Source organism: Pezoporus occidentalis, unplaced genomic scaffold (genome assembly GCF_034315485.1).
Source record: "Pezoporus occidentalis ecotype Australia unplaced genomic scaffold, CSIRO_AGI_Poc_V1 ctg258, whole genome shotgun sequence".
NCBI classification, from domain to species: domain Eukaryota; kingdom Metazoa; phylum Chordata; class Aves; order Psittaciformes; family Psittacidae; genus Pezoporus; species Pezoporus occidentalis.
In genome coordinates, this window is record NW_026914480.1 from 85,801 (window position 1) to 97,699 (window position 11,899).

Consider the following 11,899-nt stretch of genomic DNA (forward strand, 5'->3'; position numbering starts at 1 on the left):
GCGTAGGACTCCTTTCCAAAGCAGGCTGGGGTAAGGCAGGGTCCCAGAGCTCCGTTCACAGGTGACAAACAGCTCCACACACTGCAGGTACAGCACTCTTCAGAGGGGAAACTGAGGCTCCATACACTGGGGTACCAGGGCTCCCTGCAGCTGGGACAACCAGCCTCTACACTGGGACACAGAGCACTGTGCTCTGCTGGCCGTGTGCATCCTGGTACCAGGGCTCCGTGCGCTGGGGTATGGGCGTGATGGGGATGCCTGTGCTCCCGCACCAGGGTAGCAGAGCTCCGTGCTCCAGGGTAACGAGACACCATGCACTGTGCAGCGGGGTACCACGCTCTGTGTCCCCGGGTACCACAGCTCCGTGCACGGCGGACCACGGGGCTCCGGGTGGCGGGGCCGCACCGGGGCGGGATGAGATCGGCGGAGCCCCGCCCGCCGGGCCCTGCGCCGTGCGGTGCTGCGCAGAGCGGGGCCGCCATGAGCGAGGAGCGGCTGCGACGGGTGCGGGACCGCGTGCGGCCCTTCCCCGACTTCCCGGTGCCCGGCGTGCTCTTCCGGTGCGGGCGGGACGGGGACCGGGATGGGGATGGGGATGGGGATGGGGATGGACCCAAGCCAGAGGCGCGCTGCCCATCCCTCCCCTTGCCCGCTCCAGGCAGCACAAGGATGCAGGACGTGCATCCCCCCTGCATCGGAGCTCAGCCGATGGCCACCTGGATGCAGCTAACGGCTCTCCCTCTCTTTGCAGCGATATCAGCCCCCTGCTGAAGGATCCCGCCGCATTCAGGGCTCTGATTGATCTTCTGGAAGATCATTTGAGGGTATCTCACCCCAAAATCGACTTAATTGCGGGTGAGTGTTAAAGAAACATCTCTGAGGCCGGCACAGAGCACTGTAGCCTCAGGCTGCCCAGGCGGGAAGTGAGCAGAGATCCCTCCGCTACCAGGGCAGCGAATGCTTGAGCCCTTGGGCACTGTAATCACCAGGTTATACCCTTAACTGAATCCCGTAGTTTCCTGAGGTACCGGGTTTAGATATGGCAGGCGCCATCTGATGACACTCCAGTGCCCATTTCGTAACTCATTGCTTTCATCATTAAAAGGGAGGAGGAAGTGCAGGAAGCCAGCCATGGCTGTGAGGTCTCATGCAGTCCTCTCAGCAGGCAGACCCTGTTCCAGCATGTTTTCCCTCTCAGGGGGGCCTTTTGAAGGCAACAACAGCAGCCTCTGTGGCGATAACGCGTTGCAGCATACCTATGAAAGTGGCCGAGAATGAAAATGCTTGGGAAGGCAGTGCTTGGGTTGGGCGATAGCCCAAAGTTCAAGGAGTCTAGACCAAACCTTGTCCAAGTGCCTCATGATAAGTAAAACCTGTCCCCCTGCAGCACAAAGTCCCTGGTTGTGTGGCTGAACTGATACCAGGGCTTCACTGAGCTTATCTCCAAGAAGAAGAGCTGGAAGGGAGGCAAAACAGGCTGCTGGGGGGGGGGGGGGGGGGGGGGGGGGAGTTTTGGTGCCTTGAAGCCCATCAGCAGCCCATCTTGGTGAGCACTGGCAGTGCAGGAGCACGCTGTTGTGTTTTGAACCACAGAAATAAGTGACTAAGAGCAAATGGCTTGTTGAGACCCTCCCTGAACATGGGAGGATAAACCTGGGTTATCATGCAAAGACACCCCCAGTTCAGTGGCTCTGGTCTGAGTATTTGTGCTGCTCTGTTCCCCATAGGTCTGGACTCCCGTGGCTTCCTTATAGGCCCTCCTCTGGCTCAGAGACTGGGGATCGGCTTCGTGCTGATAAGGAAAAAGGGGAAACTTCCTGGTCCAACTGAGTCCATCTCCTACGCTCTTGAGTATGGCAAGGTAATGCCTGGGGAGGAGAAGAGGGTTTCCAGGCTGGTTTCATGGAGGGCTGGGGGTGTCAGTGAAGGGATGGGGTGATAAACCCAGCAGGGGATGCCCAGGCTGGGTTTCACAGCTAGTGCTGGTGCTTACAGGCATGGCACAAGCCTCAGGAGCAGCACTGAACTTCCCTGAGCTCCAGCATGGCAACTCCATCCCTGAGCCATGGACACAAGGGTTGTGTCCATGAGGCCTGCTGTGATTTTTGGGGGTGGTTTGTGCTACGACTTGGTGCTAAATTACTTTCTTTGACTTGAATTCAGGGGCATGAACATGGAGTGTGTTTCCCACTCTTCCAGTAAGTGCTGTAAAATAAATGCCTTTATTGCATGGCTTCAGAACCGAGCGCTCGCCTCGTAACACCACAGCCTCCCTGATTCAGGAGCAGAGGTTTAATCCTCATAACACGCTACCGCTGGTAACTAACAGCAGCCAGGGACCAGCAGCAGAAACACTGAACCCAGGCGTTATTTATGAGGATTGCTTGGGCCAACCCCTGCATGGGACAACTTCATCTGACACAGGACGTGCCTGTGACGGTTTGGGTCTGGTTTGGTGGTGCTGTCAAAGCAGAGTGCTCCAGCCCAGTGCATTACAGGAGATTTTCCCCGCTGGAGAACTGCTCTGGGATAAGGTTTCCTGATGGGACCATAACTCACTTGATGAATGTTCGGGCTCTTGACGTGCCAGAGGGTTGGCCCAGCAATCACTTAACCTGCTCTATATTTCCATGGCACTCCCCTGTAGCTGGAGTATGTGTTTTGGGGGGGTTTAGGTGCTGAGTGCTAAGGCTGATGCTGCTGAAGACGTGCCTGCGTTCCACCATGTGTTAGCAGTTGGTGAAGGGTTTCTCTGTCAGGGAAGACTAAAATGAAGCTGCTCTTTCCACCCTGCAGGCTGAACTCGAAATCCAGAGCGACGCAGTGGAAGCAGGACAGAAAGTAGTTATTGTAGATGACCTGCTTGCGACTGGAGGTGAGTTGGAGCATGTGTGACCCACGTGCACCTGCATTGCAAGCAGCTGTGGGGCTTGAAGCCTACCTTGGCATTGCTCTACCACTGATGACGTTTCTGCTCTTACCTCTATGTTGTGCAGGCACCATGTATGCAGCCTGTGAGCTGGTGAAGAGGCTGAAGGCTGAGGTGCTGGAGTGCCTGGTGATCATAGAGCTAAAACTCCTCAAAGGGTCAGAAAAGCTCAAGTCCATCCCTTTGTACTCCCTCCTGCAGTATGACTGAGGAGGAGCATCCCTGCTACTTAGGGAATGCACGCTCGGAGCTGTGCACAAGTTTAGGGTCTTATTCAGTGACTCTTGATGTCGTAAAGGGATGTGGGGGGGGGGAAACCTACAATTTTCATCCTGGCCAGCTGCTATATAATCACAAGTCCTATTAATTTTCCAAGCCACAGATTAAGGTGTGTTGAGTATAAGGATCCTTTCTGGAGTTCATCCTCTTGGAAGAAGGATCTAGGGGATCTGTTCTAGGGGATGGAGACTAAGATGGAAGCTGTCTCTCTTCCATTAGTCCTTAGTGGATTTGCAAAACTAGGAGCAATTTGCATCATGAGAAGTATCCCAGAGCTGGGTGACAGGCAGTGAGGATGTGGGTCATGCATGAGCTCAGGGCTCTTCACCTCCCTTCTGTCCATCACGTACCAAAGCCTGCAGCTCCAGCCAGGGCTGGCACCTTTTGGTTAGCAAAAATTCCCTGTATACTGCAACTTATGCAAGTCCCTGTTCTGCTGCATTCTTCTTGGGGCACCAGGGTGTTGACAGGACAATGCCATCTGGAGTCTGTTCTTGTTGGGATGTTTTGGTGTCAGGGTGTTTTGGGCACAGGGAAGAAAGAAAACATGTTAGTTTACTCATGAGCTCCAGCTCTCATTCAGGTTGTGTAATGGGTGACATGGGGTTTGAAGATGCTCCTTCTTGCATGGTGCAGTTTGATCACTAAAACTCAGTATGCCAACACTTTCACATGACTGGAAGCACGAGGGACTGTGTCCCTGTCCTAGCAGGGACTGAACTCACTCATAAAATAAATAGTCACTTTTTATTCTTTTCTAAACTGTCTCAGAGCTGTTCTTGCAGTAGCTGAAGCCATTGGTTACCCTTGTGAGTGTCTTGTCCAAACCCAGGCTGCTAGTGGAAAGCAAGGCTGTGATATGAGCTCCCTTTTGCCACCCCACATCCTTGGAAGGCCTCACTAGCCAGGACTCAGCACTGCAGTTGTCTTCACTCTGCTCTAGCTGGAGGAGGGCACTCAGGCTGGTCCTACTGGGCTGCAATGGAAGGGCCCAGTGCTGGTGGGAGCACAGCCCAAGCCCCTGCATCTCATCTTGCCTTCCCCCTGCAGCGCACAGGGATGCTGCACACCCTGCCCTTACACTTGCAAGGGCTATTACAGCTATTTTTATCACCATTTCCTGAAAAGCCACTTCAGGGCTGTTCAGTTTATGCTGAGAAACACCATTCCCTTGGGAGCAAACCTACCCCAGGGCACTGGTTTTCACAGCCAGCCCCTGCGAGGAGCCAAGGGAGGCAGCACCTCACACACACATACTTGGCACGAGGACAGGGTCCCTGCTGTGAGCTGGAGAAGGGAAAAATCCACCCCAAAGAGCCGTGGAAAGCAGCTGCGTGCAGTGGGAGAGAGCCCTGTGCAAGCCCTACCAGTGCCAGAGCAGCGAGTGGGGCCAAGAGGTGACATCAGGGAACGCGGGGACGGTGCTTCGCGTTGGGCAGGCTGCGAGCACCACTTGATGTGCTCATAGAGACAGGGCTGTGCAGGGTGGCTTCCAGGCAGGAGGGAGGGTTCAGTCCCAAGCAGCAGAACAGGAGCTCTCTGTGAGCTCACCTGGGGCAGGCGTGTGGCTGCCAGGCTGCTGGACCCAGCTCCCTGCTGCAGTGCGGTCCATTCAGCACAGCCAACAGCCCAGCATCGCATCGCTCCAGCCTATGGGATGGGTTGAAACCCTCCTCCATGGAAACAGGGGTTATCTCCCACCAGCATCACTAGCCAAAGGGACAAGCAGCAGGGTCCTGGAGGAGGAAGAGCAGGGTCTGCCCGCTCCCTCAGGCAGCTCTATAGGGGATGCCCGATGCTGCCAGCCTCCAAACCATGTGGGGAAGCTTCCCAGTTCATGTGGTCCCCACCAAGAGGGCCAAGGGACAATCGGTCACCGTCCCATGCAAGCCCCACACTCAATGAAGTGCGGTCTGGCTCTGGATGTGGTCTGAGGTGCTCCCGACGTGGCAGCTCCCATCCCTACACGCTGCAAGCACTGACCTGACCTGGGCGCTGGGCCAGGCTAGCACCACTGCAGCCATCAGCACCCTCTTTGTCCCTTTTCCCAACCCACTCCAGCCAAGTGGCCTGGGCTTTCCCTTGGGAACCCCCGCCACTGCACCCACCCCTGCCCCATAGGGAGCTGCTTGTGCTGCCCGTGTACAAAAGCTGCATTCAGCTCCCTGCAAGCCCACGCTCACTTTTTCCAGTCACTGTTTCTCCAGGAGCTGGATGCTGACCCAAGCCCTTCCTGGCCGGTGCCAATTGCCTCGGAGAGCCACGGTGCTAACGCAGACAAGGCAACTCACGGGGCTCCGCGCTGGGTTAACGCAAGTCAGCTATATTTAAAACATTTAATACAAATGTGTTTTGACAAGTCCTGTAGTTGTTTCCAGCGAGTGCTGGGGGATGCGTTTTTCCCTCCCTTAAAAAACAGAACAAGGCCCAGAGCTCCAAAAACATCCACTTGTGACTTCTTCTCTCACTCCTTTCCTGACTCGTCACCCCTCTCAACCCTGCCTCCCCCCCCAACAGAGCCCAGTTAATGGAAGAAACCTCCTGCATCAAACCTTAGGGAGAATACAACAGAGCTGAGGAGAGGTTACTGCAGCTCCTCTCCACCACCTGCACTGTCACCAAGGCTGCAGGACTGCCTGCCTTCGGCTTGAGGGTTAGGAGAGCTACGGTCCTCATGGACCCTGCCAGAGGAATTAAGTTAAGGCGCTTTGTTCTCAGACATCCCTGAGGATGAGCCCACATCGGATCCCACTGGGATCTGCTACATTGACAGGAGATTGCACGGGGGAAGCCTCCACCCTGGCGGGGCTCAGAGGGTTTCTGCCTCCTTCACCACCTTGGTGAGCCTCTCGGCGATGATCCCGAGGTCCTGCCCTTTGTCCAGTTTGACGTAGGTGTCCGTCCTGATGGTGTGGATGCCCACCCAGTTGGGCAACAGCTCTGCCAACAGCCTCAAGTGTTTCTCCATCTCCCCTGCAAAGAGAAGCAGCAGCCGCTGCGGTCAGCGCTCCGCTCCACAGCCCCTTCCAAATGCAAACACCCTCCCCTGCTCCCATGAACCATCACCCCAAGAACGCTTCCCCTACCCGGAGGCATCTGCTCGTCGTAGCTGTCGGCCATGCGGGCACAAACCACCTCCATGGTCAGCGCCTGCTTCTTCTCGGCCACGAAGATGTTGCGCAGGATGCGGGCCATGGCCGGCAGGCGCCGCAGCATCCCGATCCGCCGCTCCTGCTGCGCATCCCGCGTCATCAGCGCCTGCAGCTTCTGCGCCTCCTTTGCACGGATCTTGGGGATGGGAGGACATGGGGTGAGACACGGGCAGGTCCCTCCTCCCCCCAGCCCTGGTGTTAGGGCCAGGACTGAATTACTCACCCTCTCGAGCAGGTCCCGGGACACCCCTTTGAGAGCACTGGAGGTGCTGGCAGGGGCCGGTGCTTTGGAAACCACTGGTTCCCCTGCTCCGGCTTCAGCGGTTCTTAAGGCCAGGTTGGCAAGAGCTTTTTCCATCTGCTCATGTGGAAGAGAAGAGGGAGGAGGGGTTGGGTTACAGCTGGGAACCGATCGCGATGCAGGAAGGAGAAGTTTCCCCTCCAACGCCCCCGCTGACACTGCAGCCCAGTGCTCCCGACCCATCCCTGCCTGTGCGGGGTACGGATCAGGATGCTTCATCTCCTCTCCCAGCCACACACTCAGTACCGACAGCTCCTCCAGCCCAAAGCCAGTCCTACACCCCATCCTGCAGCACTAACAACCAGGTTTGTGCTCCCACCTGCCCACATCTGACAGTGCTCTCAGTCTTGCTGCTCAGAAATGGTCCTCCCCCCCCACCATCCATTAACATCTTCCCAAAGGGATGACTGGTTTGAGGTCCACAGACACAGCCAGACCCTGGTCCTTACTCACCTTGAGGCTCAGAACCCCCTGAGCCCTGCTCAGCACCTCCTGGGCCGTGGTGACCCTGTCCTCCTGTGGCGGCTGCGGCAGCTCTGCAGGGATGATGTCCGGCACCTCGTCCACGTTGAAGCGGGGATGCCAGCGCGTCAGCTTCTCCTCCGGCACCACCATGGGCGGGCTGAGGGCAGCCAGGAATGCCTGGAGAGGGGTGAGAGCTGTGTCACGGCACATGTAGGTCAGGTACAGGGGAGCTGGACATTGCCTCCTGCTCCCAGCAAGGTTGGCAACACCACAGCTTGGAGGACGCTCAGTGCCAGGACAGATCCCCATCCACGCCTTCCTGACAACAGCATCCCATAGGGACCAGTGATGTCCTTCAGCCTGCTCCTTCCACCCTAGCTACCAAGGCAACCCCAGGCCCCAAAAGCGGAGGGTGCTGGGGCCTCACCTTGTGGTGCTGCTTGACAATGTTCACCAGGTTGCGGTTGAATTCCTTCCTGCGCTCCAGCAGCCGTGACGCCGACAAGTGCAGGCGCCCGTCCACCTTCTCCTCTGTATGGAGAGACATAAGCATCACCCCCAGCACCTCGGTGACACCGCGCCAGGGCCCAAACCTCAGGAAGGACATGATCAGAGCCCTCTGTGGAGCTCAATTGCTGCCAAAATCCCTGCTCTATCACCCTCCCACTTGTCCCCAAAGTGTTTTCTTCAGCACCTTACGCGTCAGATATAGCAGAGCAGAGAGAATCCCTGGAGATCCACAGATCCCAGCCTGGACCAAGCACATCCCCAACTCTCAGGGTTCCCCCTTAGCCATACAAACCTTCCTCCAGCACTGGTTCCAGTGTGAGCTGATAGTCAGACTTCTTCTTGCCAAAAGAGGGGATGTTCTTCTCCTGGCGCAGCTTGTAGGAGGTGGGATACACCGTCTTGATCTGCCCCATGTGCCGCTCCTCAAACTGCCTGCAACAGCACCCACAGAGGTCAGGAACCCCAAAGGCTGAAACAGGGCATTGGTCCCAACAGCTTCAACTGGGACCCGACACGGGGCTGCCCACTGCTGCCAACTTACTTGTGCATCATGTCCTGCACGCCCTGCTTGACCTTGGCGAAGGTGATGGTCTCGGAGCGGTTGAAGAGCATCCCGGCGATGGTGTCCACGGTGCGGAACATCTCCGCCAGCATCCGGTACTTGTAGGGCAGCGTGAGCCCTGGGGGCACGTCCTGTGCGAGCGTGTGGAACCGCTGGTATGCGGGGGCCTTCTGCCTGCTGGGAAAGGAGAGGGCTCAGGGTCCCATGCACACAACAGCCACCGGGTATGGTGAACATGGCCCCGAGGGTGCAGATGGGGACAGAGACCGGCCAGGATGGGGTCCCGCTGCTGACAGGGCTGAACTCACAGCCTGAGAGCTGCAGGCCCAGCCTAGATAGGGGAGATCCATCCCATATCCCTTCTCTGAGCATCCTGGGGATGTCGATGCCCCAGTGCTCACGGCACAGCCAGGGTGGCTCAGGCCACGCTCAGAGAAGCCCTCTGCATACAGCAGGGCCAGTTCAACGCTGCCACAGCCCCAAACACCCCTCAACGGGGTGGGAAGACCCCCACAAACCCACCGTGGGGCTGCGGCAGCCACTGACACCCCGAGAACCCCCTCCAATCTGTGTCTGCATCCCCACCGCGGCTCCTCACCCAGCCTCGGCCGCAGGAGCCGCCTCCTTGGTGTCCCTGTGCGGCTGCGCTCCGGATGCGCCTCCGCTGCCCGCTCTCCTCTGCCGGACCCGCAGCTCCAGCTGCCGGACCCGCTCCAGCCGGCTCCGAAGGTCGGCGCTGGTCCCCGCAGGGATGGTCCCCGGCGGCAGCAAATTCATCCTGAGCAGGCGGCTCTGCAGCCCGGCCACGTCCTCCTGCATGGGGAGGGATGCACTCAGTGCGGGCTCGCACCCTGCATGGGGCATTGAGCACAGTAGGGACCGGGCTCGTACCCGCTGCAGGCGCCCGGCTGTCCCCGGGGGGGCCGTGTGGGGCTGCTGTGCTGCCCCATCCTGCCCATGGCCGGGGGAGTGCGTGGTGCTGGCAGGGGGCTCTGCTGCCAGGTCCTGTGCAGGAGGGGACAGAGGACGAGCAGGCGAGGGGCTGGGGGCCTGTAAGAGAACAAAGGAGCGTTAGAGGCTGCTCGGGGAACCCACCCGCTGGGAGCCCATCACTGGGGTCCCCCATGGCCTTGCACTTCGGGGGTAAACGGGGGCAATATACGGGGGGTGCACTAAGGGCAGGGGGCAAGCCGGGGGATGCCTCCATCAGGAGAGGGGGAGGCCTCTGCATCAGGAGAAGGGGGGGTCTGCATCAGGAGCGGGGGTCTGCATCGGGGGGGGGGGATCCTGCATCAGGACAGGGGGGTTGGCTCCACAGATGCTACCCGGGTTTCACGGCCCCCCCCCCCCGCCCCATCCCCATTTTAGGGCCTCATCCCGGCCCCAGCGGCGCACCCCCGACCCCCTCCGCTCCCTACCTCAGCCACCGGCCGCGGCTCCGCATCCCGGTGCAGCTCCAGCCTCTTCCGCACCGCTCTCCCGCTCGACCCCATGGGCCGGGCTCCGGCCTCCGGCTCCGCTTCCATCTCACGGCGGCTCCGTTTCCTGCCTGCCAGGCCCCGCAGCGCCGGGGTCCCTCCGCGAGCTGGGGTGCGCGGTGAGCGGGGCAGCAGCGCCTCATCCCCGCACCGCTCCTCCGGCGGCTCCGGGGCACCGTCAATGGCGGCCTTCAGCCGGCGGCCGCCGCTGCTGCTGCTGCTGCTCTTGACCGGGGCTGAGGCGGCCGCTTTCGTGCGGGTGAAGAAGTCGGTGAGGCGGAGCTGGGCCATGGCGGCGGCTGCCGGTGCGGGTACCGGTGCTGATACCGGTGCGGGTACCGGTGCTGGTACCGGCGCTGATACCGGTGCTGATACCGGTACCGGTGCTGGCGCGGGTCCGGTCCCAGCGCTGTCCCCTCACGTGGAGCCACTACCGCGCCAAAACGCTCGCTCCTTGGCGGGAACCCGCTCCGCCCACCGCGGGGCGGGAAAGGTCACGTGGGGAGGAATTGGCGCCACACGGATCTTAAAGGCGCCGCGTCTTTTTATAGCGCTGCTGTCTGTGGGGATCCAACCCTCCCGGAAAGGGGTCTGCGGACTTCCCCCTGTACCGGAGCGCCCGGCTTGGGGGTCCGGGTGGTGCGGCCCTGTGCCCCGGCCTGCGGCAGGGATGGAGGAGGGCACCCAGCCCTCCATGGCTGGAGACTGGGGAGACATGGGTCATGGGGGAGTGGGGCAGAAGCAAACGGTGTCTGTGTGGGGCAGCCCCATGGCCCGTGGTCACCCCTGTGCGTGCTCTCTCCAGTGCGCTTGGCGCTGGGGAACTGCTTGTTTCCAGCTTGTGTTGAGTCAAGCCCTGAGCCTGCGGTGGTCGTGGCACCCCTTGAAGCCCCTTCCTTCACGTCCATGGTTCCAGGACAGCAGTGGGAGCAGGGGCTCCGGGGCTGCCCACTGCCCCAGCATCCCCCTGCCCCACGGCGTGGCCGTGTGCTAATGGCACTGCCCGGACATGGGAGCAGCTTTGCTCGCCCATAAAACGCCTCCCGGTGCACTCAGGCCGTGCCCGCAGCACTTACAGGGCCGCTCGGTTCTCATTTCCCTTAAAGCCTGAGCCAGGCCAGCAAAGTGGAGCTGGGCCACATTCGGCCGCGCAAGGCAAGGGCTCTGGGGTGCTGTTCCCGGTGCCTACTGACATGCACAGCCTCCATTCGCACCCCGCTGCAGTGCGGTGGGTGCGTGGGGCCGGGTACCCCCCTTCCTAGATGCACTCTGCATTGGGGGGGGGGGGGTCTGCGGTGTTAATTTCCATGCCCGGGTCTCATGGATGCGAGGTTGATGCCGAGCTTCACGGCTCAGCATTGACAAGGGTTTGATTTACAGGAGCAAATCCCTCTGGGTGCAGGCGATGAGGATGGATGCGGTCGGGCAGAGGGGTCACATCCCTGCTCTGAGGATGCTGGGGGTGCTTTGGGCACTCACAGCCCGTTCCTGCTCCCACAAGGAGCCGTGTCCAGCAACACTCGGATGGATGCGTGTGTCTGGGGGCCCTCAGGCCCAACCTGCCTACGGCTGGCGGGGGGCAATGGGCATTGGTGTCTGCATGGCTGCGGCTTCGGCACCTCTGGGGTGGGGGAAAGAGCCCTGAGCATTCCAGAGGAAGCCCGTGGATGAGAGCAGAGCCCGCCCAGGTGGGGAGCAGGTCGGCAACGTGCGGGCCGGGTGCCAGGTTATTCAGTGCTCAGAAACAAACAGGGAAAGCCAAAGAATGCGGAGAATTCCACGGGCCGATGCTTCCTGCTAGGGGCCGGTGCTGCCTGCTGCCCGGCCGTGGCACCCAGCTCCCCTTCTTCCAGCACCCATGGGTGCGTGGCCATGCACTGGGGGGACACGGGACCTTCACAAGGCTCTGGGGACACAGGACCCTGCTCTTGGGGTGCACGGCTGCCCCCCCAGGGGACCACATCCCAGCTCCCCATCCCCGTGCCCCGGCTGCAGGGCTCCATGCAGGCAACACCGGCCCTAAATGCGGGCCTCAACTGGCGGGTTTTGGGTTGCTCCGGGGTCCTCCCCACCGCTGCCGTCGGGGCTGAGCCCGGGCAACTCGCGGCAGCAGTGGCGCCTGCAGTGCCGGCGGGCGGCGCTAGGCGGGGCGGGCCGTGCCGGGCCGTGCTGTACCGGGCAGAGCGGAGCGGTGCCGGGCCGAGCCGTGCCGAGCCGGGCCAG

General features: G+C 60.4%; 2 protein-coding genes across 2 annotated transcripts; one reads left to right on the top strand and one right to left on the bottom strand.

Annotated features, from left to right (window-relative positions):
* Positions 1–413: 413 nt before the first annotated feature.
* On the top strand, positions 414–3,970 carry APRT (adenine phosphoribosyltransferase). Its single transcript, XM_062623678.1, has 5 exons — positions 414–560; positions 752–855; positions 1,728–1,861; positions 2,797–2,875; positions 2,997–3,970. Exons 1-5 carry the CDS (start codon positions 415–417, stop codon positions 3,137–3,139), a joined length of 606 nt encoding a protein of 201 aa, XP_062479662.1. The 5' UTR covers position 414; the 3' UTR covers positions 3,140–3,970.
* A 1,541-nt stretch (positions 3,971–5,511) lies between these two features.
* On the bottom strand, positions 5,512–10,009 carry CDT1 (chromatin licensing and DNA replication factor 1). Its single transcript, XM_062623680.1, has 10 exons — positions 9,617–10,009; positions 9,090–9,248; positions 8,797–9,011; positions 8,178–8,375; positions 7,929–8,068; positions 7,554–7,657; positions 7,115–7,303; positions 6,584–6,718; positions 6,295–6,496; positions 5,512–6,181 (listed from the first exon to the last, which is right to left on the bottom strand). The coding sequence occupies exons 1-10, from the start codon at positions 9,965–9,967 to the stop codon at positions 6,018–6,020; spliced, it is 1,857 nt and encodes a 618-aa protein (XP_062479664.1). The 5' UTR covers positions 9,968–10,009; the 3' UTR covers positions 5,512–6,017.
* Between the last annotated feature and the right edge of the window lie 1,890 nt (positions 10,010–11,899).

Bases quoted from the DNA above. Each gene is read 5' to 3' on its own strand.
- APRT (XM_062623678.1), top strand. From the start codon at position 415: ATGAGATCGGCGGAGCCCCGCCCGCCGGGCCCTGCGCCGTGCGGTGCT. The intron at 561-751 runs GTGCGGGCGGGA...CTCTCTTTGCAG, and splicing joins GTGCCCGGCGTGCTCTTCCG to CGATATCAGCCCCCTGCTGA. The intron at 856-1,727 runs GTGAGTGTTAAA...TGTTCCCCATAG, and splicing joins CAAAATCGACTTAATTGCGG to GTCTGGACTCCCGTGGCTTC.
- CDT1 (XM_062623680.1), bottom strand. From the start codon at position 9,967: ATGGCCCAGCTCCGCCTCACCGACTTCTTCACCCGCACGAAAGCGGCC. The intron at 7,304-7,553 runs GTGAGGCCCCAG...ACCCCTCTCCAG, and splicing joins TTGTCAAGCAGCACCACAAG to GCATTCCTGGCTGCCCTCAG. The intron at 6,182-6,294 runs GTAGGGGAAGCG...TTCTCTTTGCAG, and splicing joins CGACGAGCAGATGCCTCCGG to GGGAGATGGAGAAACACTTG.